We start from the raw sequence: 27,879 nt of genomic DNA, 5'->3' as shown, positions 1-27,879 counted from the left end.
GCTGGGCATCCCTGTAGGGCAGGTGGTGAGCTGGGTGAAGGAGGGGTCCCCAGCCCTAATTTACTGAGCAGGAGAGGTAGCACAGGTGTGGAGGGAGCAGCATGACTCAGGGTTTGGGGGACAAATCACCCTCATGCTTGGCTGGGTCTCGAGGGTGCCATGGGGCAGATAAATGGGGTACAGAACACCCTATGTCTCAGTGCCAGGGAGACAGTGGCAGCCCCCTGGGCTGGATTTGGCAGCACAGGAAGAAAATGCAGGTGCCAGCAGGGATATGGGGAGGGGGCAGGGAGCTGCTGTCCGCTGAAAGGTGAGGAAAAGTGGGTCAGTCACCCCCCACTGCCTGGCTGAACCTTGCTTGGCTGCTGCTTTGAGGAACATAGCTCTTGGGGCTTAATCATCAACTCTTCCCCCTTTCTTACCAGCCTGTGTCAGCAGCAGGGGGCCAGCTAGGTCTGTTCCCCACTGGTGATGCAGATCTGTCCCTGCCTTCAGCACTTGTTGGCCCCACTTGGCTCTGGAGAGCGACTGAGTCAGGCTAGTGCTAACCCTGTTGCAGCCACTTGCTCTGCAGCGCCCTGCTGAGCAATCCAGATGGGCAGACAGGACTGCAAAAGCTCACCTGGCACAACAAAGTCAGGTCAGGGACTGGGAGCTAAGTCTAGCCCCCTCTCCTGCTGCAGTTGCTTCCTTGTATGTGCTGCCCACACCCCGGCTGGGGGAGCGGTGAGGATTCCCCCTGCTTTCAGACACAGCCAATCTGCTTTGCAGGCTCAGCAGCAGCTGCCTGCCACAGGGATGCAGCAGGGAAAGTAGCCAGGTCCTAATGCATGCGTGTGCCACTTGCTGGGTACCTGCACTGGCAGCAGGGATGGTGCTGGAGGGCTCCAGAGCCCTGAGAGAGCCTGGGGGAGGGGGAGAAGATGCTCTGTTTTGTCTGACAGGGTTTTTTTAAATACAATTTCATGAAAAATGAATCAGTCTGGTTGGGACTCAAAAACCAAAATCCCTTCCCCAATAGCATGAGGCCAGTTTTTTAAGCAGTATTTCATTGTGGGTTGACAACAGCTGTAAGATTGGAATAATCATCCCTCCTGTCTCCTCCCCACTTTGCCTTATCTAGTTAGGCTGGACTGTGAACTCTCTGAAGTAGGGGCACTCTCCCACTAGGGGCATGTACAGCACCTAACACAACAGGGCCCTGACCTCAACTGGACTACAAACACTACTGAGGAATACTCCACATTTGGTCCTGTTTTCAAGCAACTTTTCCCTTCAGCCATTCTCTCTCCCCTTCACCAAACTGGATTAGCTGAATACAAGCTAAACTGAGTATAGAACCCCCAGTTTCTAGGCTTTTATAAGGAGTATTTTTCCCCACACACAGCCCAAAAAAGCAACAGAGTCTGAGCCTCATAAGAAAAGCCTCTTTGCCCCCTGCCTTTGTCACTTCCTTTCTGTCACTTGCTGCCCAACCCAGCGGGTCTGCCTATGACACCATGCAACATACTGGGCAGTCAGAGACATAGGAAGAGCAAAGCTGACATGTTACAGCAGCGTTGTCAATGTACTGTGTTTAGGTTGGCTGGTGAGCAAATACAATCCAAAACCTAAGACACCCAAATCAGACACACAATGCTTCTACCAGGTGTTACCAGTACTCCACTACCACCATTGGCCCTGGGTGGGAGGGGGGGGGGGAAAAAGAGAGAAGGGGAAGGCACCCTCTTCCCTGCAGCTCACTATGTGCAAGAGTGCATTTAAATCCCTTCTTAAAAGAAAGACACTTCTTCCAGACAGCCTTTTGGCAAGAACCCACCCTGCATCAGCTAGAGATTTACACCAAAAAGTCTCTATGGTTTGAAGTTCAGCTGCTTAGCCTGGGCCTGACTTCAGCTAAAGGATGCTTGGGGGTCAAGGAGCCAGGCCCTGGCTCCACCACGGTACACCTGATGTCACCACTTACACTTGTGCAGAGCAGGTGTGAAATACTACCTGTGTTGGTGCTGGGGCAGTAGCAAGCAGTGGAGAAGTAGGTCCCTGCCATATCTGTTTCCCATCACACCAAGGATACACCAGGTGTCTGGCAAATGACAGGAGTGGAACAGAGCATTGTAAGAGTCCAGCTGTATTTGACTGGAAATTCAGAGGAGAGTAATTAGTACAGGATGGGTTAGAAAAAGACAAACCCAAGAGCTTTGTGGAAGGGATGACTTACTGCTGGCATGCTCCCTCCTGGCTGGGCACAGTGTACAGCATCTTCTCCTGTAGTAGCCCCTATTAACAGCCAGTCTGACCCTGGGGTGGTCTACTTCTCAGGATTCAGCCCCTCAGCTGAGTCACATGATGTCTCTCCCATAACAGGGAAACAAACAAGTGTCTAATCCCTCTTCCTGGTCTGCCACTCTTGAATCTGAGCCCAGTAGGTTGTACACCCTTTTCCTGGGCTTTGTACCACCTTACCAGGGGCTGGCAGGGGAAATGCAAGCCCACCCTCCACACTAGGCTCCAGTCCAGGGACCCTAGTGCAGGCAGTGAAGAGTCATTCCACAGACTCCCTGCTACTAGCTCCCTGGATGTATTCCTACCAAGTCTTTGTCTTCATCCTCCAGGAGCCTGATCTTATTGGCCTGATCCCTCCCTACTACCAAAAGAGTAGTTGCAGAGTTCCCACCTGCACCCCCACCCCTTCCCCCTTTATGTGCTACACTTCCTCTGTTTATAGCATCACAGTCCCTCCCCAGCTGGGTTTCATCATTAATTAGGCCTGGCCAACCCTCCAGGTGCAACCAGGTGGGTTGATTGTGTGGCCTCTTCAGTCCTCTCATCAGCGATGTGGGGTAGGCACCATATCACAAGTTCACTGCTTATGTCCCAGGTAACTTGGAGCTCCTTAAATCAGGAGGACTCTCCAGACCTGTGAGGTATGGCCCTCTGAGCTTTAGTGATCCTGTCTGCACTGCCTGAGTGTACGCAGGGAGCAGTCTAAATCCTAAAAGCCATGCCAATGCAAGCACGGGGCTCAGTGTAAAACCTGGGCAGGATTTTCTGGGGACAGCTCTTTTGATTGTTGCAGAGCCTTGCTGAGGAATCTGGAGGGAACATCCACAGGACATACAGCTCTGGCTCATCAGTGCATGGGTTAAAGAAAAGTGCTTTAGGCACTCTGACCTGCACTGCAAGAGTTAAACCAGCTACAGTCTCTCTTGCTAGGATGCTGCAGGGGATATGGCATTATGTCCCAGCTATGCAGGGTTAAAAGTGAGCCCCAAGTGCTCACCTGGCTCTGCCAGATCTTTATCTCCATCTGTGTCCAAGCCCACAGAGTGAATACGCACTGAACTCCACATGAATGACTAGAGCCTTTCCAGCTGACAACAGCATCTCTGCCCCTCCACCAATAGCAATGCACTGCCATCCAGCACTGGAGGCAATGACATCATTTCTGACCAATGGCAGCTCAGCAAAGGGATGCAGCTGCAGCCTTGGAGTGAGAATAACTAATATCTAGATAGATGGATGTGCAGACACACGCCCTGGCTGTGTCTACACTAGAGACTGAACCAGTAGCATAGTGTCCATCTAAGTACCAACACTGCAACATGTCCACCATAGCCATGCTGACTTGGCTTCAGCTTTGCCCCACATCCACACGACTATCTGCAGTTGCACGAACTGCTATTCCACAGTACAGCCCCCTAACATTACAGAGCCTCCCCCCATCCCACACTCATGTTTCATTGTTCCAGTGGAACACAGCTGCCATGAGAGGTCATGTAGCCATGAGCAATTCCAAAAGAGGGCTTTGAACATCAAGGCAGAGACCTTGAACTGGAGTCTGACCTCCATGGGGAGCCAGTGCAGGGAGTGGTGTACTTGAGTGAGGTGTTCAGTGACCTGTGTTGCTAAACAGATGGACTGGTGCGTTCTGTACCAGTGGGCACTCCTTCAGGATGTGTGGCTTCATTCCTAGATGGAATGGAGGAGTGAACTGTTGTTGGTTTTGGTATTAAAGGCCAGTATGATAGCCTGTGTAATGAGCACAATCATTCTCCCAGATTCTACTTTATTATACACAAACAAAAATTCAGGCCGGCTTCAATGGCAAACAAGAGTAACGTAGTTACAGAAACAGTGGTAACAATATTTTACAGGTGCATCTTGCCCATCTAACTGGGGATTCTAGTCCTCTTAGGTGACTGTGGCAGAGGGGTGCAATACCTGGAGTAAGGGCTATGAAGGAGCTGGAGAGTAGGAGGTGCTCCAAAGAGCACTATTAACCTGTATCTGGCAGGTGCAGGGCCCAGTTATTAGGTTCAATGTGATGCCCAAGTCCTTGAAAAGCTCTCATTAGAATTGCCTGGTCTCAGGTCTCCTTCCCCTCTCATTCCACTTCTGCTTGAACCTGTCCAGTCTCTTAAAGCGGGCGTCATTTTTACCTCCTTCCATCATTCACTCCAAGACCTTTCTCACATCCCCCTATGTGTCCCAAGTATTGGTCTCTCTTGCTTTTCCTGGTCCTTGGGCTTAGCCGTTCTACCATGGATCGCGTCCTCCGGCCCCACATCTGTAGCAGGTGCTACAAAGAAAAAGAAGTGATGGAGTTGACAGCATCCCTGTGCAGAGAGTCCCAGCAAGGGACTGTCAGGCAATTCTTGAGTTCATGAGGAAATTAGGGTTACTCTCATGGATCATATCAAACAAACCACTCCCTGGATGGAGAGACTAAAGGAAGTTCTGCGGGGTTTGATGGAAACATGCATTACTCCTGCAACTGATTTGCATTTTCAGACACAACTGCTGAGTATCTGGGGGCGAGGGGGAAATCAGGGCTAAGATTAATTCTCTCTGCTAGACTGATAAAAAGGTATCTTGTGCCTGACAGCAGGATGACATGTGATATAAGTTAACTCTCATGGCCTGAACTAGTTGTACATAGAAAATACGCCCAGGACTGTTTTTCATGCATAAGGTAGAAAGAATGAAATGGGACTGCAAGTGGGTAAGAGAAACGTGTCTCTTATTGCCATGTCTGGCCCAGGGCGGAACGAGAAAATGGAGTATAAGTGTCTTGGCTACAGGTCCCCCATGTAATTCCTTTCAATAAAATTCTCTGATTCTCAGCCTCTCTCTGCCCCTTCTAGTCCAGCCGAATGGCATGGCTCAGCCAGTCGCCAAACTGAGCATTCTCACCCCGGCTGGAAGCTGGCCTACTACTGTGGGGGATGCCAACCCTGGGGAACTAACCCGCTCATCTGGCTGACAGCATTCGGCACCCGGCACTATGTTGTGCGGGGACGGGGGCGGATAGCTGAGGGAGAGGGAAGCTGGGAGAGGAGGACTCCCCTGCCTTCTTGCAAGCAGTAATGGCAGCATTCCCAGGAACCTAGAAGACTGTCTCAGCCCCCATATAGCTTGGGCAGAAGGTTCTGTTCCTCCTGCTGAGCCAGCATGGCTGCTGTGTTGGACGCCCCGAGCAGATCCTGGTAATGTCTGCGGCACTATTGTCTAGTTCTGGCGTGACTGTTTCACCTCCTCCTTCCTCCCCACTGTGCTGCGAACTGCCTCCATGCTCTCTAGTAGCATACTAGGGTGCATGGAAAGGCAAGTGCCAAGCACTTGGTCCAGCTACTTATGGAACAGGCACGTTCTTTACCCTGCACCAGATGTACTGTTATTGTCCTTGTGCTGGACCGTAAGTCTCTTGATCTCTTGGCATTGCTAACTGCTCTGGGTGCTGCCCTTCTCAGCTAGTCAACCACAATGCCCGGTTACACACCAGAGTGTTCCTGTGACAGCATTCAGCTGGCCTTGGATCTCCTCATCTTGCCAGCGCCTGCTTGTCGGCTCCTGGCCAGCTGGCAGCATGCTCATGGGAAGGCCTCCTCTGAGGCGTGCTAGTGACGGAGGCGGAATCAAGCTGATTGCTGGGATAATGGTGCATAACTCCATGGTGTGGACAGGGCTGGTTGTGCACATGGCTTCTGGCACACGTGACCCTGTGCAGAAGGCAGACCAGACAGGCAATTTAAGCAGTGACAGGTGCACTGTGGGAGAAGGAGGGCCGCATACACCAATGATGCTCACACCAGCAATCCCCATCCTTGCTGGCACTGCACACGGAAGGACCATGCGGCCTGATTCCAAGCATGTCTAATGCAAATGGTGCACTGCTAGCACATCTGCACAGCGCGTCACAGGCGTGCAAAGGGGACCAAGTGGTGGCTCATGCAGCACACTCTAGTGTAGACAAGGCCATCCAGGGACAGCACAGGGCTGGAAAGCATGGCAGAGCCCCTGCAATGGTGGGATCTCTCCATCCAATCAGCGGGGCAGCTCAGGGTGCTCTCTGCTCACAAACATACCCACCCCAATGCAAGAGTCTCCTGCTCATTCAACACTTTCCCTTCTTTTCTGCTAGTTTACCACCTGGCCAACAGCACTAACGCTGTCCTGGCTCCTGGCCAAATCCAGTCTCAGGGACAGTGGGTGCTGCTTGGCTGGGCCTGTTTGGTTTTGTTCTCCTGCTTATTTGCATATGTGGATGGTGAGGATTTGGGGAAAGCCCACATGTACGGTATTGGCTGGAACAGTCACTAATCTGGGGGGGGAGGGGGAAACAAATCCAAGACTAATCTATTTATTGCGGGCATAACATTGGAGGTCCTCAGGCTGACTAATGCCAGTTTCTTATAAAACAGACTGAAATAGACCAAACATACTTCTCTCAATTATTCCTTGCTTTTACATATTTCTGGATGATTGCTACTGAACATTGATATTGTGGTAGCATCTTGCTGCCACCCAAGTTGGTGCCCCATCACACCAGGTGCTGCATCCCTGTGGTTTGCCATGTGTAAGGGTACATCGGGGATAAGGTGGGTGGGGTGCATGGGGGGGTTGAGGGGGAGATGGCTATCGCCTGCAGGGGGAACTGATGCACTGAGGGGTGAGATAGCATGCTCCCACTGTAGATGGGGTGAGCTGACCCCACAAGCCTAACGTACTGTGGTGTGGGTCCTGCTGTATTTCCGGGAAGGAGGGCAGGGGAGAAGTTTTCATTGTGTGGATGTTGTGATGGGATCTTGGGGGGCTCTGCTGCACGTGCCCATGCAGTCCATTGACTGTCTGTCTATTTAGGTTAGTGGCAAAGGTTAAAGAGCCTCCCAGAGTCTCTCTGGCGAGAATGAGGTGTGTGCCTGAGGGGGTTGGAGAGAGATCTCTGGAGCAAGCTAATGGGAGAGGGAAGGGCCATTCTCCTAGCTAAATGATGCAATGACTAATTCTAGGCAGCAAACAGCTTTGAAAAAGCTCTTGCTGGCACTTTCTGACCTTCAACAGCTCTTCCTCTTGTTCCTCTGTGCATGCTGAGCTGTGGTCACTCCCATACCCCCCCCATTGCTCTGGATTACCCCCATTTCTCAATACATCTCCCTGTTATTTTCCAAGGTACCCCTGGGAAGGGGAGGAAACTAAAGCAGGAATGAAATAGCCTGGAGAGCTGTTTTTCCCCCACTTCAGGCAGCTCTGAGAGTGGCTGCATCAGCAGAGAATAGAGGGGATGGAAAGGGCATAACCACCAATTCCACATACCCCTGCCCCCCCCCCGAGCCCTCCCACTCTCAGGCACTAGTGACTTCAATAGGATCCCCCCAAACCCCCACCGCTCCATCCCCTCTGTGTGGATCATGTACTGCCAGATGGGCCCTGCAGGCTGCACCTGAGTGCACATCCTTCCGCTCTGCATCCCCTTCTGCCCTAGAAGCTAGTTTGGGAGGTGTTTTATTGGGAGCCTTTGCTGCAGGGGAGGGAGCCACCATGAACAAGCTGCTGCTGCCACTCACATGGAGAGATGCGGGCGGCTCCGTGTCAGAGGATGGGGTTGTCATGGCAACAGTATCTGCTCAGGCCTAGGCCCCCTGGGAGGGAGCTGGACTTTGGCTGCATCCCCTGGCTACCGTTCATTGCTAATAAAGTTCAGCTGTGTTGAATGGCTTTGCCTGTGTGTTTAAGGACTTGAAGGCAGGAGAGCCCCGGCTATGGGGAGCCTGCAGGATACCTGCCACTCCCCCTCAAGTCAGTGGGAGTTCTGAGTGCTCTGAACCTCACAGGATTGGGCCCCAGTGCTGTCAGAGGAATTACATCCAATGTTCCAGCCCAGTGGTAGAGACATTTCTGAGCACAGGCAGACACATGTGGTGCCATGTCTCGAGGGCTCCGGCATTGTGCAGGGCTCACCGCAAGCACTCTGCTGCAGGTTCCCAGGAGCCACCAGCAGGTGGGAGAAGAAAGGGTCTGGTGTGTGGGATCTGGTTGGAGCCCGTGCCAGTGCAAAGGATTGTGGGATACTCTGGGGAATGTCAGTACAGTACAGGACAGCTTCACAGAGCATACAGCATAGGGCTGAAGTTGAAACTGCTGTGAGCAGTCCAGATCCCCTGAAATCAATGGAGTTTCACCTGCTGGTGACAGGTCTGCAGTTGGCCCCTTCTGGTCTGAGGCTGTATCTAGGATCCCCAAAATACTCGGTAACTGTTGTTTGAGTCTGGAGAGTTCAAATAAAATGTCAGAGACAGAGGAAAGGGAGAAGAGACTTTAAATCAGGAGGAAGGCTGCATGGAGCAAGAGAGAAGGCAGCTGTTTCAGAAGGCCGTGGCTGCAGAGCAGAAGTCGCTTGCACCACAAGCAACTAGTGCATGCAGAGGTGGGCTTGGGGACAGAAAGAAGGCAAGTTCCTGTTGAGCATGGAGTGGAAAGGTCTGTGGATTAGCTACGGCAAGCCCAGGGTGGAGTTCAAAACGAGAAGGGCAGTTTTCCAGTTCCAGGACAAATGAACATGGTGCCAGCAGAGCAGAGGCTAGGAAGGTGTAATCATGCGTCTGTGTACTCGAGGTAGCTGGGGAAGCCCTAGAGAATGGGGCTGTAAGAGGAGATGAAAGCTTGGCTCGGGACTTTAGCAGAGGTGACATACTGTACACAGAGGGAATGCCTGGGAGGTGATGACAGGCAGATTTGCAGATGGAAAGCTTGTGGTTTAAGATGATGCCTACGTGGAAGGTACATGGGAGGTCTGATTGCCCAAGAGAGAACAGTCTGCCTGAGACAATTAGCTGAAGGAAGCTGGGAGGAAACCACAAGTTTACTTGGTCAAGATGGATGGGGAGGAATCATTAAAGGTGTCAAGAGATGGAGCATTGAGTATTGTCAGGGTAGAGATGTTTCAGGTTAAAAAAACAGAAAAAGGATTGAGGTGGTAGAGAGCAGGAGGAGGAAATGAACCTTCTGGGACTCCGTAAAGAAGGCATCTCCACCAGTGAAAGAGTTTGATAGGTAGGACCAGATCCGTGACCAGAGAGCACTCGATATGCTACACAGCTATGGAAGGGACCCAGGAGGAGGAGTCCTCCATGGTGTCAAAGGCTTCCCTATGGTCCAGGATAGAGAGGCAGGAGAAAGCTTCATCAGCAGAAGAGAAGCCATACTCACTGTAATGTGGCTTCCAGGCTCTGGCCAGAGTGAGAAAAGCCCACCAGAAAGGTGCTTGGAGAGCTGAGACGGAGTGACGCGCTCTACTAAGAAAGGAGAGGGTGGATGGTGACAGATGTAAAAAGAACTAGGGCAGGAACGGATAAAGGAGCTAACCTACAGAGAAGGTCTGGAGAGCACGTAGACCTGTGGCAACAGAAGGAGTGGAAGGAGAGCAGACAGGAAGGTGGTGGGCATGCGGGCAACGTTCTAACGAACCAAGGCCAGCTGTCATGCAAGTGCAGGTGTCAAGCATTTGCCTGTGGATGTGTATGTGTGACCCTTTAATATCCTGCCAGCTGGACCATGGCTAGTGGTTCACTTCTAACTTCAGCCACCAAAGGCCTCAGTGAACTCTGCCGGTGCTGGGGCAGGGCAGCCTTTATACTATGTATCCAGATCAGAGACATGGAGGGAATAGAACCACATTTTCAAATCCCCATTGGTTTCAATGGGAGTTCTATCAGAGTAGGAATGTGAGACCCTAGCCATAAATGGATGTGGCAATCAGAGTTATTCGGTGTGTTTAGCATTTAGCATCTCATAATCAAAAGGCATGACAAGAGGCTTCAAACCTCTAACTGATGGAGTGAGCCAGACTTTGCTGTCAGTTACACCCTGGATTGCAGTGGACTTGCATCATTGTACCTGGGAATACGGGCCAGTAGGTATAATAAGGAGGAGGAAAAGGTGGAAATTAAACAAAGGAAACTTTGTAATAGTGAGATGCTTCAGACTCTTATATGAAGTGGTGGGAACCCCATCTGAGTAATTTCTAACTGGACAAAATGGGTATTGTATCCGCATTACAGATGAGGAAACTGAGGTGGCATGATTTGCCTGAGGTGGTAAATGAGAATGGAACCCAGGAGTCTTAACTCCCATGCCCTGCTGCACTAGATAGCACTGCCTTCCAAAAAAGGGTGCTGAGTATGTGTTACTGCCAAAGCCTTTGGAACTAATATTTCAGTGCTGGCCCAGAATGTGCGACTAACCCTGAACTGCAGGGCTGTGGGTCATGCCTGTATTAAGTGGTGCTCCAGGTTCTGTCTATACAAGAGAAGCCTGCATGAGTGTGTGTTGTGCAAAATAATGCAATGGGACGCCCAGTGGCACACTCAGCTGCACAGGTGTAAATCCAGAGCAACTCCTTTGAGATGCTGCGCTGGTATATTGGAGAGCCCAGCCTCTCCCTTGCAGAAAGAGGGATGGATCCACAGTCTGGGCTTGTGTACGTGAGTGCATGTCTGGCTGTGATTACGGAGCTCCACCAGCCATTTGTGACTGGGCATCCCCTGCCACCCTCTGGGAATCCTGTCATCGCTCCCTGACAAGGAGTCTGAGCACGGTGGTCCTGGGCCTGAGTCCCAGTTTCAGCTGATCTGAGACATTACGTCATTCCCTTGTGTCTCTCTAGGGAGCGGGGGGAGGGGAGGATTGGATGTTTTAGGCTCAGGTGCATGAGTGTTAGTGAAAAGCTCATTTTTATGCAAAAGATTCCCTTTAAATCTGTCATTATTATTCATGATACTAGCAGACTAACAGAGTGGAGTTAACCCTTTGGTGGATGGGTCTCTTGTGTTACTCCTACGTGATCCGTCCTTAACCACAGGGTGAGCTTTCCCCAACACTGTACTGATTACAAATCAGATGAAGGGGCTTTTTTTTTTTTTTAAAAATTTAGTTGCCCTGGCCCAGACTCAACCCCTCCCCCCTTTCAAATCCTGACCACAATGCCACTCACTTCTCTGGCCTCCTGCTGGGAGGTGTCATCCAAATATGCTGATTGTTCCAACCTCACAGTTGTGTGCAAGTGGGAGGGGGGCCAGGGAGGGCACAGCTGAAATGCTGAATAGCTTTGCAAGGGAAAAGCATCTATTTACATCCAGAGAAAGGATAGCATTAGAGCCTATGCATGAGCCTGCAGAAACAACATTGAACTACACGTAGTGTGGGAGTAGGGGGATGACTGGGGGGATGGGGGACTCGACCCAGTAACAGGCAGTGCTTTTATAATGGAAAGCTGGGTGTAACCTAGCATCTTGGTGGCAGTCAAACTACTTTCCAATATAAGTTACAAGGTAAGCTGCTCCAACCAAGGAAGAAGGATGATCTGCTAAAGACCTGCCTTGAAGTCCTGGTTCAGACACAGATCCTTGAAGTGACTTGGCCCAGGCCACACATCTGTCAGGCCCTGCATTTTTGGTATTTACCCATTTTTCTCTGAAAAATTCCCAGGTTTTGGTGGCGGAGGGAGGCAGGAAAATCAGTATTGAGGATTTACCAAATTTTCACCTGAATTTTGGGTGAGCCAAGACTCAGCTTTCCCCTTGCAGCGTCCCCACAGCTCCTGTGAAGTAGGGGAGCTAGATGGGCAAGGAGCCAGCTCCCAGCAGCCCAGACCTCCTGACTGCTGCAGCAACAGACCCACAGGGAGCACTCTCCTGCTACCTCCTGAGCACAAGGCATGCTCCCCACCCACTGCCCCCCCGTTAGAACTTGGCTCCCCACCTCTTTTTTAAAAAATAAACAAACAATTTTCACCCATATTTAAAGTTTTGGAATAAACACAGAGAAATTTCCAGGAAATATTTCACAAAATCAAAACAAGACAACAAGGACCTTACACAGCTGTACTGTGCCTTGGTTCCTCATTTCTACATGGGGATAATACCTCTGTGACAAGGCAGCCCCTCCCCAGGGCACCCTCCAAAGTCAGGCCATGGCACAACAGGTGCATCTGCCTCAGTATCCCCATGCTCCAGCCATAAAAAGGAACACGGTCTCCTACTGTTCAATACAAAGTCCCATCTTTGGGCATAATTGATGTCGAGGTACAATAGTCCATAGAACCGCCATGGTAAAACTGTTCTCCCCCTTCCCACAGTAAAGCATACAAAGGTAGTGAGATTTTTCCATTCTCCCCCTAGGGATCTCACTTCCATGTCACCACCAGCACTTGGTTCCCTCTCAGTCCCTTTCTGCCCTTGTTCCAGGGCCCATTCCCTAGAATATCCACATGAAAATCACCAGTCTCGTAACTTAGACCCAAACACCACCAGTGATTCAGCCCTTTTCAGATTCCCCTCATGGGCTCTCCAGCTCAGGAAGGTCAGCAGGGAAGCCCCTTTCCTGACATGCTCAGGTAGTTCTCACCTCCCCTTTCCTTGCTCTTTCACTCTTTGCTCACAGGCAGCTGAGGGACTCTCCAGGTCTCTCTCCTTCCCTCTAGGTCCCAGCCAGGCATCCTTTTAAGCCCAGCTGGGGGTTGGCTTATCAGTCACAGGTGAGCTGGCCTCTTCCTTCTTAAAGAGCCAGTGTCACCCTGCGACAGCCTCTTTATTTCACAGGGAAAACATCCATTCATGTGTGAAGAGCTTAGATACTATGGTGAAGAGGGCCAGATAGATAACATTCAATGCTTCTGCAAGAGCAATACAGATAGACAGACCACTGTAAAGAATGGAAAGTGAATTCTGCTACAGAAATATCTCAAGGCACAGTAGCCCGGTGTGGCCACATTAACTGTAAGACATATTGCAAGGAGATGTCACCCTGTTAGAAACAGAGGGAAACTTTGTACCATTTTGGTTGTTATCCCACGGATGGAAAAAAAAACCAAAGCCATCCCTCTTGCATCTCGACAAGTGTCTTATGTAGTTGTTTCCATATTGTCCATGGCAGCATGTGAATGCAAGGGATGTGTGAATAGTACATGTGTGCATCTTCCATGTGCACAGCCCAGAAAAATTAGTGGCAAACAAGCCAGAAGAGTAAAGGTTTGATCCAGTCCAAAACCTGGTGGATCAAATTCCCAGCCCCACTTAGAAATTAAGACTCATTCACCCGATAAGCCATGACTGAGCTGGCAAATATTGTAGTAGTGATCATGGTAGCCCAGTTCGGTATAGGGTTTAGAATTGCATTGCAACGGGGTCCTGCAGTGCCAGCTGAGATGATGCACTAGAAACAGAGGGAGTGCACTGTGAACGCAGCCTGATCCAACCGGCATTGAGGACTGTGCTGTAGTCACCTGCAGCTTGCTGCAGACAGGATCGCTGGCTCTGACCTTTCTTCCTCCAGCAGTTCTGCCTTCTGTTGCACTGGCGTCATTGGCTCCTGGCCTGCTGGGACTCTGACAGACAGAAATAGCCCAGTGATGTCATACAGTTTGGTGGCAGAGTAGGGAGGGCAGAGAGGAGGCTGTGTCCAGTGGGAGTTGTAGATGCTTTGATTCAGAGAAGCATATGCTGCCTGAGTGGAGGAACAGGGGCATCAATACATCTCTCCTCTCCCGAGCGCGTGTGTGAACAAACACACAATCAATCCAGGAAGAAAAGCAGTGAAGCAGCACAGCTGGCCCCAGGGGATATACACAGTGAAGGGCTCCTCACAAGAGCCTTCTCTTGTAACCAGCTGTCATCTTGGGTTCCACTACAGACAGCACATCCATGCACCTCCCTGTGCACCCAGTGACAGGATCATTTTGCAGTTCATGTTAGCTGACAGTTCTCTTTACTCATCATCCCCCTTCCCCCATCACAAGCCCCGATCTCTGTCGGTGACAGGCCATCCAAACCATCCTTATATTGCTGCCATCCATAACTCTGTGTTGGTTGATCTCTGCTGTGCGGTGGCAGCTCTATATTGGAGGGAATCCTTCTACAGCTGGTGGGGCTCCTATCTCCTAGGGGTGTCTGGTGTGTCTAGGATGGGCCCTCTCCTTTGGCCAAGGGTAACTCCTTGGGCATTGGTTCTGTTCTCGGGTGGTTCCTGGCATGTCCAGAGGAACAGCGTGGTGGCTGATTTGCACTTGTGCTCTTTCCAGTTCTCCAAGGAGAAGTACATCCTTGACTCTTCGCCGGAGAAGCTTCATAAGGAGCTGGAGGAGGAGCTGAAACTGAGCAGCACGGACCTGCGCAGCCATGTGTGGTACCATGGGCGCATTCCCCGAGAGGTGAGGGGGAACTGGGCTGCTGCTGGAAGCCTTGGCTGCCGGCCCTGGAGAATCCGGGCTGGCCTCAAGCACAAGCACAGCAAGAGACACCCTAAGGCCCATCTCCGCAATGGGGCTTTGAACTCAACACCTTGTCCAGTCTGCCACTGGCAGCAGGACTGGAAGGAGAGGGCTGGAGACTCTTGCCTGCTGCACTGGGATGCCTCATGGCTTGATTTCTCCTTCAGGCAGCCTTGGGATATGATCTTGGTTGGGGCTGAGAAGAGAGACAGAGACCTATTGAGTGACAGGAAGAGGTAGAGCTGGTCTCACATGAGCCCACTCCACCGGGAAAGGGTCACTGGCCAGTCTGCAGTGCCTCTGTGGATCTGTGCTGTAGGGAGAGCACTGCCTGGCCATGTGGTCATGGGACCATTCTGAGCAGCACTTGGGGGCACAAGCAGTTCCCTTGAACCCTGATGATACAAATACAACCCCCCCCCCTGCCGTTAAGGGTCCCCTCCGCTCCTCTCCACTCATTTGAGCTGAGAGGCCACCTACCAGATGGGGCCTTGCACATGAGGGAGTTTAGGCTACAGTGAGAGTTTTGTGGATCTCAGTGGAGCCTAAAACTGGGGCGTAGGTCCCATCTTAGGAAACTCCATGAATCTGGCCCCCGTTCTGTGTCCTGGCAGGTCTCTTCCCACCCCACAGATTCAGGGGATGGGACTGAGATTCCAGCTCATGCAACAAGGAGCATTTTGAGAAGGAAGCTAGCAGAGCTCCCTCAAGCTCCTTGCAGCCACGTGAGAGGCCTGGATCAGGGGCCTGATTCACCACTGCCGTGCACCACTGGAATCACCTACCCCAGTGCAATGTGGTGCAAAACGCGACCCAGTCAGAGCAGCAGCACTTTTGTAAATGACTGCACAAGGTGCAGGGCAGGAGAGAATCAGGGCCCAGGCCTGGGATTAGCCTAGTGCCATCTCCCTCTTTCTCAACATGTGCCTAAGTCTTCTCCATCCCCTCCAGGATGAATTTATTTCATGATCCAAATACCACCAGCCACTTCCCCCACACAAGTCCCTGGATCCCTCTCCCCAGCTGACACCCATCCCCCACCCACGTTCTGGAAAGTTGCTTGTGGTGGCAACCGCCCAATAGCTCACTTGGCACAAGGCCCTGCTGACCCCAGGGCCAGCCCCACCCAGAGCAGGGGAGGTCTGATCATCTCCGCCTTGTGCCCCCAGGTGTCGGAGAGCCTGGTCCAGAGGAACGGGGACTTCCTGATCCGGGACTCGCTCACCAGCCTGGGGGACTACGTGCTGACGTGCCGCTGGAGGAACGAGCCACTGCACTTCAAGATCAACAAGGTGATGGTGAAGTCCAGCGACGGCCGCACCCACATCCAGTACCTGTTTGAGCAGGAGAGCTTCGACAACGTGCCCGCCCTGGTGCGCTTCTACGTGGGGAACCGCAAAGCTGTCTCTGAGCAGAGCGGCGCCATTGTCTACTGCCCCATCAACCGCACCTTCCCGCTGCGCTACCTGGAGGCCAGCTACGGACTAGCCATTGGGAAGCACAGCGGGCCCCACAGCCCCGCCAGCCAGAAAGGGGGGCACATCAAGAGGCGGAGCATCACCATGACGGACGGATTGACGGCCGACAAGATCACCAGGGGCGAGGGGTGCCCCACCAGGTAACAAGATAAGTTAAAGGCAGAACAGTAAGGGTCTCAGAGGGCCTTGGCATCTCACCATATCCCTGGGATTATCTCCATTCAGGGAGACTAGCACCAAGAGAGGAAATGACAACCCACAGATCACACAGCAAATCAATTGCAGAGCCCAGACTAGAACCCAGGAATCCCAACTCCTAGTCCCCAACTCACTGGACAACACACCAGAATAATCAGCAATCAGCTGCATTCCTCGCTAAGAACCACAGAGCGCTTTGAGATAACACCCCTCAGCATCAGCAGTGAGTCAGATCAGTTAAAGCTGCAGCAAGCATGGACAGGATACCCGAGCAGCTTGATAGGGTTATACGTTCCTCCAATTTCATTTGATTGGATCTTAAAAAAAAAAAAAAAACCCGGCCTTGCCAAGCACGCCAGAGATGGGAAATAGAAAGAACTGTCAAACTCTCACTTACTCTTCACTGCTCAGTTCTGCCCTCTGTTCAGCGTAGGCAGTGAAACTAAATCGAGTCAATTTCCCGTCATTTCTTGGCTATTTCTCCTGCACTAGCCCCATGCTGTCTGGTTTGGGTTACCTGCCCTCTAGGGGGATGGTGGGGACAGGCTGGGGAGAGGAGAACAGTTAAATCCAAACTGCTGTCACTGACTGTTAATACACAAATTGCACAAACGTTTCTCTTCTTACTTTGGTCCTACAGAACCTAAGCGCTGGGCCTCAATTAGCTGTCTGCGAGCCTTCAAATCCTGAAATGTCCTGAGCATTTCCTAGAGAATCAAGGCCTGGTTTCCAGAGGTGTTGAGCAGCTGTGGCTCCCATTGACTTCAGCTGGAGTCATAGGTGCTCAGCACTCTTGAAAACCCCATCAGCACAGACTGGCCTTTCAGCAGAGCCCCCCCACCCACATACTTCTGAAACTCTGGCTACTTGTGCAGGTGTGTAAATGGGAGCTGAGCTCTCCTGAAAATCAAGTCCTATGTGCCCTCTCCTGAGGTGTGGGCATATTACCCCAGCCACTCCTGAAGCCTGGGGACCAAATTCACTGCTGGTGCAAACGGACACAAGTTCACTGACAGTTACACGCATTTACACTGTGAATTTGTCCCTTGTGATCTACCCTGGAGCGTCTACAGGAGCCAGGTGTTTTAGAGGGATCAGTGACTTGACCTCTTTTTACCCTGCCCCCAGCGTATCCTTACCGCATCACCGAGACATCATCCGGAACTGTGCAGTCAGCGTGGACCAAATCCAAGATCTCCATTCTCCAATGTCTCCCATCTCCGAGAGCCCACTGTCTCCAGCCTACAGCACTGGTAGGAATCCCTCAGCCCTGTGGAAAGCAGTCATACACAGAGACTCAAATGTGCATTATCCACATTATGAAGAGTGGAATTCGGGAAAGAGGGTAGGGACTTCGCTTGGTGTGACACCAGAGGCTCAGGCATGCAAACTGGGCCTGGCTGCTACCAAATAGACACTGGCCCTGGGGCACGTAATGCTGGACTCTACATGCTTAATACGGATCGTGTCAATGAGTCAGGCTTCACCCCTTCCTCAGCCCTAGTGGCCAGGTGCCACACTACAGATACTGCGTCAGTTTCCCCATTTGAGTTTGTAAGTCCAAAACAATCTTGTATCAAAGAACGACTAATCAACAGAAAACATGTCCCAAACAGGGAAAGACCTTCAATTTGTGTCTCAGATGCCACTCCTAGCTCTGTTGTTGGGATGCCCCCTCTTGCACAGTCTCTGGATCCTCCCTGGACCAGTCCTTCAGTTCTCTTTACATAAATAACCCTCAGTCCTCCTCTGTGGAGCTCAGGATACGGCTGTCATCAGGACTTGGCTTATTTTTCCCATCTCTCCTACCCAGCACTGGGGTTCATTTCTCAACAGTCCTTCCCATAACTGGTTTAGGAGGCACTCCCCTTATGCATTGTTGGGGTCTCCTCTCTCCAAGAGCTCTCTGTCCCCAACTGATCACCATACTGATTCCTCTCCAACTGAGTATTAAAATCAGGTACTTACCTTGCAGTTAAGCACCAACCAGCCAGCTGGATGATCAGTTAGCCCCTGGGCAATCCATTAGCCCCAAGTCTGGCTCACGAGCTTTAGTCATGAGTAAACTGGCCCCAGTTCCCTCCAAAAGGCCTGTCGCCCCATGACAGAGATCTGTCCTATAATTCTACCTGCCTGCTGCATCACTTATTGCTAATGAAACACCAACTGTTTAAAATAACCCCTCTTCAGATTAAGGGAAAACATCCAGAGAGAATGAAAGTCCAGTCAGAGAGAGCATAGTGTGAGAATCTCCTATGTAACAGGCTGCAGCCACTCTGAGAACACAATGGCTGCTGTTTTTGCACAGAGGCAGATCTTAGAAACTTGAAGGAATAGCACACAGAAAACAAGGGCCTCAATCTTTCCTAACTACCTACACCACACAGATGCCATAAAAAAAAACAACAGACCATCATTTAAAAAGCATCAGCTAGTCTGGAATGAGACTGGGGGACTAAACCTTAAGGTGGTACATCTGTTAGAAACTACTGTAATTTCTGCCAGTCCTTGGCAACCTCAAATATAACATGGGCTCAAAGTCCTGCCCTCTGACTGACTTGACGTTCTTACAATCACGACAAATATATTTGTAACTTCATAGGTCCCGATCAAGCTTGTCTGTTCTATGAGAGCTGGGTCTCTTGCATCTCTTGGTTTGGCCTGCAGCATGTGTGTTTATGCGTGTGCCTGGGATGCATGTCTCTTCTCTGATCTACAGTAACTGGGTCTCTTCTTCCCTCTGCAGTGACTCGGCTAAAGCCCCAAGGGGGTCAAGCTGGTGCCATAACCCCAGCCTCTCCCGTCATAAGAAGATCCAGCGAGCCGCAGCTGTGTCCAGGAAACAAACCACTGACAGACTTAGCTGATAGCACCCACTCCACTCCCTGCCATGGGAACTCCACGGCCTCTCCTTCCTCCTCCGTTAACAGCTATAGCGACCCGGATACAGGGCATTACTGCCAGCTCCACCCGACCTCTCCTGTCGGCCAGGAGAGACCAACTCACGACACCAAGCAGCTCCCCACTAAGAGCTATGTAGAGAGGTTGAAGGTGGAGGGGGGTCAGAGGGTGACTTCAGAGAATGGCTCCAGCGAGGCAGGGCAGAGGATGAAAGGGGAGCAGGACATTTTGGGCTTTGTCTTACCCATTGTGGAGATGGGCTCATCTTTCAACCCTGTGGCGTTCCAGTCCCTGCTGATCCCCCTGGAAAACAAGCCTCTGGAAATGGCCGTGCTTAAGAAGGTGAAGGAGCTCCTGGCAGAGGTGGATGCCAAGGCCCTTGCCAGACACATCACCAAAGTGGACTGCCTGGTATGACTGGAGATTTGGAGGGTGGGGAGGGCAATTTCATTCCCATGACCTGCTGCCTTGAACTAACCCCCCCTTACTGGGCTTGTTGGGAGAGCTGACATTTAACTAGAGAATTAGCGTCTCAGAGGGACATATCTGGTGCCAACTAAGCAGATGAGTGGAGTCTGATGGACTGAGCATGGAGCTGGAAGTGACCAGCTTTGAGTTTTAATTCCAGATCCACCAGTGACTCTAACCCTCGGCAAGTCACTTCAGTGCTCTGTGCCTCAGTTTCCCAATATGTAAAATGCATGTGTGTGGCTGACCTCACCGGGTGTTGTGGGGGTAAATTAGTATTACCAGTGCTCTAGGGGCATGAGGGGAGTTAAGTCTCTTTTGGTCCCCCTTGGCCTCTCTGAGACAGCTGACAAGGGGACAATCAATACCGATTATGTGAGAGCTCATTGCAAGGTGAGGACTCGTGCACCTGGAATTGGACTGAGACAATCCACCTCATTTTGCACAGGCCACCTAGTGGGGATCAGCTGGACCCACCCTGGTCACCAACACCCCTGGGCTGGATAGGAGCCAGCTTCCTAGGGCTGGGTTGTAATCGGAGAGCACTGTCCATTCTCAAAGCCATTACATTCCTTATGGGACCCTGTGCGTGAGGCAGGGCAGGATTATCTGGAGACCAGGGAGAAGTGTCTTGCCCCAAGCCAGGCAGTCCTTGGCAGAGCCAAGACAAGAAGCCAGATCTCCTGACTCTCAGGCCTGTGCCTCAAGAGGCTCCATACTAGCCATCCCCTGCCAAGGACACTACTGAGGCTGTGTCCTCAAACACCTGCCATCTGCCTGTCCTGTCCATGTCATTTCCCTTCCAGAGTTTGTTTCCATCTAGGGTCTGGACACTGGTTCTCGAGACCAGGGGATCTTGGGCTTTAGGGCCAAACTCATCCCTTGGGTAAATGGGTACATCTCCATTTGTTCACAGGTTTAGTACCTTCTCTCTCTCTCACACACACACGTGCGCACACACACACACACACACACACACACACTCTACTACTACTACTGTCCATCTCTTGGCGTGCCCTGTGTGTGTAAACCCCCTGCTGGCAGCAGCTCAGGGCGTCCCGAGCATCAGTGCTTTCCTGGCTGAGCCCTGCCCATGCTGAGGCTGGTGTGTGGTGAGGCAGGGGGAAGACCTAAGCTTGTGGCTGTCTCACAGCAGAGCCTGTCCAGAGCGAAAACTTTCTCTGCATGAGCCAAGCCCCCTGCCCTCAATCAGAGGAGCTTCAGCTGCTTTCCCTCTTTGTTGCAGGTTGCTAGGATACTGGGTGTTACCAAGGAGATGCAGAGGCTCATGGGAGTGAGCTCAGGCATGGAGCTGCTCACCCTGCCCCATGGCCATCAACTTCGGCTCGACCTCCTAGAACGGTAGGCTGGGAAGCAAAGGGGCAGGGGGCCCGTGGGACTTGGGAAAGCAAGTGTTGCCCTGGCTCCTGTCCCAGGCAACCCTGCCTGACTCCAGAAGAGCCGTGGGGCTCAGCCCCACTCAGTTAGGTGTCTTGCTCTGGACCTCGGGGACTAGCTGTTGCCACCAGATTTGGCAAGTTTGGCCTGTGGTTTCAAATGCAGCTTCCATCGCCGTACAATGCTCTGCCCCGAATCTGCTTTCAGTGGGTTATTGAAATGACAGCGACAGGCCCCAGAGTAATGGTCCTGGAGACTAAAATCCTCAGTTTAGCCACGCACCCCAGGCAGCTGCAGTAAAAGCACCACACCCAGTGCTGGTCTCTCGATGGGCCTCAAACCTGACCTTGATGGTCCACCTCTAGGGGGACTCCAGGCCCCATGGCACCATTCAGTCCTCAGCCTCTCTGCTGAGCCTGCCGATGAGGCCTCCAGTTGTGTCCCACTGGACTGAGGCAGCCAGTGCATTGCATGTGGGGAACCACAGAGCCATCATGATGGGGACATCTTCTGGCCACTCCCCACTTGGGTCAGATTTGAACCAGTGGCCAAGACACTCCATATCCCCTTGCCACCTCCTAACTCCCTTGCCTCTGCTTCCTTCTTCATCTGACATCTCAGCCTCTCTGTTTCCTCCCACATCAGGTTCCACACCATGTCCATAATGATTGCGGTGGATATCCTGGGCTGCACAGGCAGCACGGAAGAGAGGGCAGCCCTGCTGCATAAGACCATCCAGCTGGCTGCCGAGCTGAAAAGCACCCTGGGGAACATGTTCAGTTTTGCTGCTGTGATGAATGCACTGGAAATGACCCAGGTAGCAAAATCCCTCTGTGGCAAGCGCTCGGCTCAGCCTGGCTCCTTCTCCCACCCCCCCTCCTCAAATCACACGTGCCTCACTGCATCCCTCAGGCTCCTGGAGCCAGCACGTTGGGGTGGGGGTAGAGAGAGAATATTGTGGGGGACACAGGGTCCAGTTCATCCTGGGTGTAACTCAGAACAGTGCTCGGAGCAGAGCAGCGCTATAGGGAAATGGTGGGGATGGGAACATGCCCACCCCCTGAAAATGGCCCGGTCCCATACAGCCATGACTTGGTATTCTTTGCCAGGCTGTATTATTCGGAGGAAATGAAGTCAGCGTCCAATATGATACAATCACTGCTTTAAGGCTCCAAGCATCTCGCAATCCAGGTTGCTCCCTTCAGAAGATGAAAGGAGATTAGAATTCAACTTTAAATCAAGCCCAGCTGGGAACTCACTTTACCCTAGCACAAAGGAGCTGGAGCTGCTCCCTGCCCTCCCCATCTCTCTTGCTGTCTGTGACCAGCCACAGAGGAAGGAAAAAATACCAGCAAAGCAAAAATTATTTTGATGAGGTCTCAAGTTTCTCACCACTGCTGCACGGTCAAGCTTAGAGATGCCCAGAGAGCTGGCACAACTAAGGGAGTCTGCAGAGGGGACCGGCAGGGGAGGCTGCAAGTTAGGGGCGAGGTTGATAGCATAGCTGTGGGGGATCCTAGATGGGCGCAGCAGGAGGTGTGGCAGGTTAGGAACGAGGCGACTTAGCTGAGCTGCCTGGGTGTCCTTGGATTGGAATAGCAGGTAAGGCTGCAGCTCAGGACTGAGGTCATTTGGCAGATCCACCCAGAATTAGTCTGTCCCTAGCTTTATCTGGTGCTGCTGGTCCCTCATGAGCGTTGGAATCCCAGTGCGTTAGTGGGACAGTCCCTGTAGAGCTGAGAGCATGCTGCTGCCTGTCCCGTGGTCAGACCTCTCCTTTGCTGCTGCTTGCAGATCTCGCGGCTAGAGCACACCTGGATGGCGCTGCGCCAGCGGCACACCGAGGGAGCCATCCTCTATGAGAAGAAGCTAAAGCCCTTCCTGAAGAGCCTGAATGAAGGAAAAGGTAATGAAGAGGAAAAGTCTTTCGCCTGGCATTTCTCTTTCCCCTTTGCTCTGCTCTGAGTCTCCCTCTCAAAGGTCCGTACAGCTCCCTCCCTCCATCCATGGAGCTCTGGATGGGCTAGTCCCTGTCCCATTTTCCCGTATCATCCCACTGAACGAGAGAGGGGAAACGGATGTGCCCAGTTACATCCACTGGGCTTCCTGCCAGACTCCATCATCCTGATGGGTATTTCCATAGTGAGAGCCCCCTGGAAAGGGGCAGCCCCCAACACCATGGCCAAAACATCCCTCCTACCCCACACAACCCTCCCCTTGCCCCCTCTTCGCCATTCCAGTCCCTGGTGGCTCTACTTCTCCCCTCAGAACCTAACTCCACCCTATGGCAGCAGCAGCTCCTTCCAAGACCTCTGAAGTCTTGGGCCCAGGGCTACTCAGAGCGGGGGGCAAGTGGGGCAATTTGCCCAAGGCCCCGGGCCTCACAGGAGCCCCCACGAGAATATAGTATTCTATAGTATTGCAACTTTTTTTTATGGAAGGGACCCCCAAAATTGCTTTGCCCCAGGCCCCCTGAATCTTCTGGACAGCCCTGCATGGTCCACCAAACGCCACTGGGGCTGCCAGGGTGGGATTGCTGCCTGTGATCTGTTCATCCTTCCTCTTCCATGGGCTTCCCCCTGCCTAGCAAGGCCAAGGGCATTACAGTCAGCGTTTGCATGCTGCTGCTAGGATGCAGAAGGTGCAAGACCCTGCAGAAGCTGCAACCCCAAGCTAATGGAGTCCAGCTGTTCACTTGTCCACAACCCGTGCGCTCCGGAACGCCTGCCACCCCCTTCCAACCAGTCCTGCCTCTTCACTTTCCAAATAGCCCCATTCAGAATAAAAGCAGTGCCTGGGCATAAACATTGCTTTCTAGAGCCAAACTGCCTGGGCTAGTCCCAGGTGACTCTGGGTAAGCAGCTGCGTGTTCCACCATGAGGAGACAGGGTGACATGAAGAGGGAAACAGTGGGGAAGACAGAGCCAGATTTTCCAAAGGGCTCAGAGCAGTGTTGGGTACTGAGCTCTCTTGGAAAATCTGATCCCAAGTGCTGAGTGCTTGGAAAGCTGACTGTATCCTCCTGACAATCTGGCCCAATAGAAGTATTCACCTCTAGGTCCCCAGTTGATGTCCAGGTCAGGGCTTGTAATGGACTGATCATCTGATGGCTGTTTAGTGACCTAGGTGAAATGAGTTGACTGTCCCAGACCTGTCTGTAGAGGAGAGGTGTCCACATCACACAAACTGCTGTAACTGGTACTAACTGACTCCCTTGCTGGTAGTGAGAGACCAAGGACTGGACTGCCCTCTTGCTCCTGGGAGGGTCTCCCTCCTCTCTGGGGTAAAGACTGGGGCATGTTGGGAAGTGCCTGTTTGGGGGAATCTTGCCCAGACTGTACCTGTTCTGTAGCTATCTGGAGGGCACCAGTCCACAGGGCTCTCAGTCTTGCAGCTCTCACCATGACAAACTTTGAGGGTGAGCGTATGACGTGGCCCCTTTGGCTCTTGAAACATCAGGCAGTAGCCAGAGAATTCAGGATGTGGGTGTGTTCTTCTCTCGCAGAAGGCCCTCCGCTGACCAACACCACCTTCCCTCATATTGTGCCCCTTATTACACTCCTGGAGCGGGATGCCGTGCTCCTGGACAGCCCTGAGCCCTGGGAAAACACGGACAATGGCGTGGAGGTTGTCATGGCCCACCTGGAAGCAGCGCGGATGGTGGCGCATCACGGGGGACTGTACCATACCAATGCAGAGGTGAAGCTTCAGGGTAAGGAAGCATTGAGTCTGATCTGTGATGTCCAACTCATTTTGGGCCAAAGAGCCCCTCCAATCTGCACCAGGTATTCCCCTGGCAAGGGGAAGGTCCACACAACATTAGATCTTCCTCTTCCCATTCCTGTGGAGTTGGTTCCACAGCACAGAGGGTGCCCCACTGTCAGAACTGGGGCTGTTCTCCTGTACAGAAGTGGGGATGCCATGCTGCTGGCAGTAATTTAGTGGTCTGCATTTACCCCTGTGGAAAAGGGGACTCACCACTGGAGCACCCCCTTGTGGCTGGGTATGGCATAAAAGGTTCTCATCAGCACCACCTGCAGTGGTCCATCTCTTCTCACAACTCAGAGCTCCAGCCAGGTCAGTTTCACCCCATCCAGCATAACAGAACCATCAGCCTCCCAACCCTGCTACTACTCCTGGAATAACCCATTTTATCATGTGCTCTCTTGATCTCATGGCCCCAGGCCAGTTTGCTTCTCCTGGAGAGCTGGAAAGGCAGAGGAATCCCAGCTGCTTCCTGCTGCTCCATTTAGGCTAGGGTGGTGGTTCAGAGCATGCATGTGGTGAGCTTGTCCCCTGGTGGACTGGCTTCTCTCTGATGCTCTTGGGTCTTGTGTCCTTTGCAGGATTCCAGGGCAAGGCTGAGCTCCTTGAGATCTTCAGCACTGAGTTCCAGATGCGTCTCCTTTGGGGCAGTCGCGGTGCTGAGAGCAGCCAGCGGGAACGCTACGAGAAATTCGACAAGGTCCTCACTGCATTGTCCTACAAGCTAGAACCCTCTGTGCGATTCAGTGAACTGTAACCGATGTGGGACTTGGAGTTACCCTCCCCCTGTGAGTTTAACACCAATCAGTCCTTCAAGAGGCCAAGTAAACAGGTCCCCAGTCTGCAAGCCAGCCCACTCCTCCTCATGCACCCCTGGGGGCTAGGAAGCTGTGGGTACCACAGACCCAGAAGGGGGGCCAGCCAGGTGCAAGAGTGTGAGGAAGAAAGCTGGCATTTAACATCTGCGAAGGAAAGAACTGCCCAGGAGTGAAATCACGGCACTGGGATAGGTACAGCTGTAGATCTCTGGAGAAGAGAAACCTTCTGAAAAGTTCCAGCATGCCAGACTGATGGGGAAGGGAGAGGGAGCCCAGAACAGCTGTTGTGATATAGGTCCATCCATGCTCCACACATGCAAACTACAGGAGTCTGCATTTAATTTCCACACAAAGCAGTGACCTCCCCTCCTTGACCACCAATACAAACCAATAGTGGAATCTCACTAACGGACCCTCCCCACTACAAATCCTATCAAAATTCCCTGGGCAGTCCCGGTGCAAATGTTTTGAGCTGCACATTTGTGGAGGAAGGAGAGCGCTGATCACTCCCAGCCATGGGACCTCCTGCTGATTCTCAGCTGTAGTATAGGCCAGTTTGTGGATCCCAGCTGATCTACACAAAGATGCCTGTTAAGCCAGAAATCCACCTCCTCTGGCCTTGCAATCACAAGGTATCTCATTACTGTTGTGTTCTTCATTCAGCCTTGCTGGTTCTCAGCCACATGGGGTCCAGTTGCTATGATCACCCAGTGCCGCCCCAACTCGTACAGCCTGTTGGCCTCAAGATGTTTATCTTTTCTCTGTCTTGTCTGAGGCCTCTTAATTCTGCCTGTAAATAAATTTCACAATTACTTCTTGATGTACAGACTTATGAGGACGTTCTTGTAAATAATTATGCTCACATCATTTCATCTTGTAAATAAGTGTACATAGATCGTGAGGGAAGTGGGGGTTTTTTTGTTGTTTTTGGTTCTTACATACAATAAACTTTTATGCTCTTCCTCAATGGACTCACATCTTTGGAAGACATTTTAAAATACTTTTCTATAGTGAGACAAGCTCGTACCATTCAAGATGCATTTGTACTGATGACCCAAGTGTCGGTGGTGTCTATGTATTGTGCCCCAAGCATCGATGGTGTTTCTTCTTTTGTTGGCAGTACTTTAGAAATTTAATGCACCTGGAGCATACAAATAGAAGAGTTGCAGTGGGAATAGCTTGAGAACATATTAAGTAATAGTAATTGCACCTGTTGGAGGCAGGAACATAGTGAAGCTGACCTTGTTCCTGTAACTCCAGTTGACTCAATGGAGTTAAGTTGATCCATTAAGTCCTAATTTGGTTAATACAATCTTAACAGACAAGCCAACTATAGAGGGAAAATGATAATGTTGCCTTGGTTGTAAGGAGTCTGCTCGCAACCTAAAAGGCTAAACACTATGTAGAGTCAAAATCTCACCCCAATGCGTAACAGAGTTCACGTCAAGCCTCCTCACTGCACTTGGCTGCTCCTAGGGTTCCTCCTTCAGAACTGTTCAGCCCACACCCTAGATCCTATCTCCCCAAAGGGTCACTCCCACCTCCCTTATCCACATGGGGCAATGAGCAAGCTGCAACAATGAGTCAGCAGAGCCCACTTAATCCTTTCCCAGCAGGAGTAGCACCAAGATCAAGGGTTAGATGTTTCAGGCCAGACTTGAATAAGTCCCACATGCGCTCCCTCTCTCTCACCATGCTCTATACCAGTGGAGCAGTGTTTCTACTTCTACAAAGATAGTCTCAACTTTCATCAGATTAATTCAGGTCTTGTTTCAAGTCTGCTGTCAAGTACTCTTGTCTGATTGCCTCCTAAGGCTGGTACTACCACTGTTCAGACTAGGGGCTTTCTGTACTCATGTCTGTAACTGGTTATTGGATGACTGTGAAGTGCTGCTCCTTAAGCATCCTTAGAGGCTGCAGAGCTGTTTGGGAAGCATTTCACATGCCTTTCAAAGACCACAGGGGAAATGATCTGTGATGTATCCTAGGCATAGCAGAGCTCCTTCTGAGGACAATGCATTCACATACCTTCAAAAGATCAGCGGACTTCTTCTGATAATGTGTTAGTTGCCTAGTGGGGATGACTCCATCAGCTTATGTTCAAAATCAGATGGTCTCCAGAGTTTGAGGTCCACCAAGGACTTCACAACATTATCAAACAGTATCCCAGTCTGTAGGGCTGGGACTAACCCACTCAGCCATGAATGCAACAACATGTAGCATGTAACAGACACCTGAGGGTGTACGGTGAAACAGAGAGAGGGTGTCATCAGCACCTAGCTCTAAAAACCTATCCACCTTTTCATCTTCT

At 51.6% G+C, this 27,879-nt stretch overlaps 1 protein-coding gene and 1 long non-coding RNA gene across 6 annotated transcripts in view; one reads left to right on the top strand and one right to left on the bottom strand.

The window, feature by feature from the left end:
- SH2D3C (SH2 domain containing 3C) overlaps positions 1-26,530 on the top strand; it is a 48,998-nt gene extending 22,468 nt beyond the window's left edge. For all 3 annotated transcript variants that reach the window (XM_050926858.1, XM_050926859.1, XM_050926860.1), the window contains 9 exons: positions 14,354-14,482; positions 15,712-16,160; positions 17,347-17,471; positions 18,965-19,530; positions 20,834-20,949; positions 21,631-21,802; positions 22,780-22,891; positions 24,491-24,697; positions 25,332-26,530. In XM_050926858.1, coding sequence (XP_050782815.1) covers positions 14,354-14,482; positions 15,712-16,160; positions 17,347-17,471; positions 18,965-19,530; positions 20,834-20,949; positions 21,631-21,802; positions 22,780-22,891; positions 24,491-24,697; positions 25,332-25,507 — 2,052 coding nt within the window. In that variant the 3' untranslated portion in view covers positions 25,508-26,530. The remainder of the gene's footprint in view (positions 1-14,353; positions 14,483-15,711; positions 16,161-17,346; positions 17,472-18,964; positions 19,531-20,833; positions 20,950-21,630; positions 21,803-22,779; positions 22,892-24,490; positions 24,698-25,331) is intronic.
- Positions 1-27,879, bottom strand: part of LOC127036191 (uncharacterized) — a 59,809-nt gene that overhangs the window by 29,881 nt on the left and 2,049 nt on the right. Inside the window, exons 2-3 of one of the 3 annotated variants that reach the window (XR_007770039.1) lie at positions 17,358-17,488; positions 3,043-4,808 (exon numbers count right to left, since the gene is read on the bottom strand). This is a non-coding gene — a long non-coding RNA (uncharacterized LOC127036191). Of the gene's footprint in view, positions 1-3,042; positions 4,809-14,493; positions 14,739-17,357; positions 17,489-27,879 lie in introns of those variants that run through there. The other 2 variants (XR_007770040.1, XR_007770038.1) reach the window with 2 other exon arrangements.

This window comes from Gopherus flavomarginatus, chromosome 17 (genome assembly GCF_025201925.1).
Source record: "Gopherus flavomarginatus isolate rGopFla2 chromosome 17, rGopFla2.mat.asm, whole genome shotgun sequence".
NCBI classification, from domain to species: domain Eukaryota; kingdom Metazoa; phylum Chordata; order Testudines; family Testudinidae; genus Gopherus; species Gopherus flavomarginatus.
The sequence above is the reverse complement of the archived record's forward strand: the minus strand, read 5'-3'. Positions and strand labels throughout refer to the sequence as shown.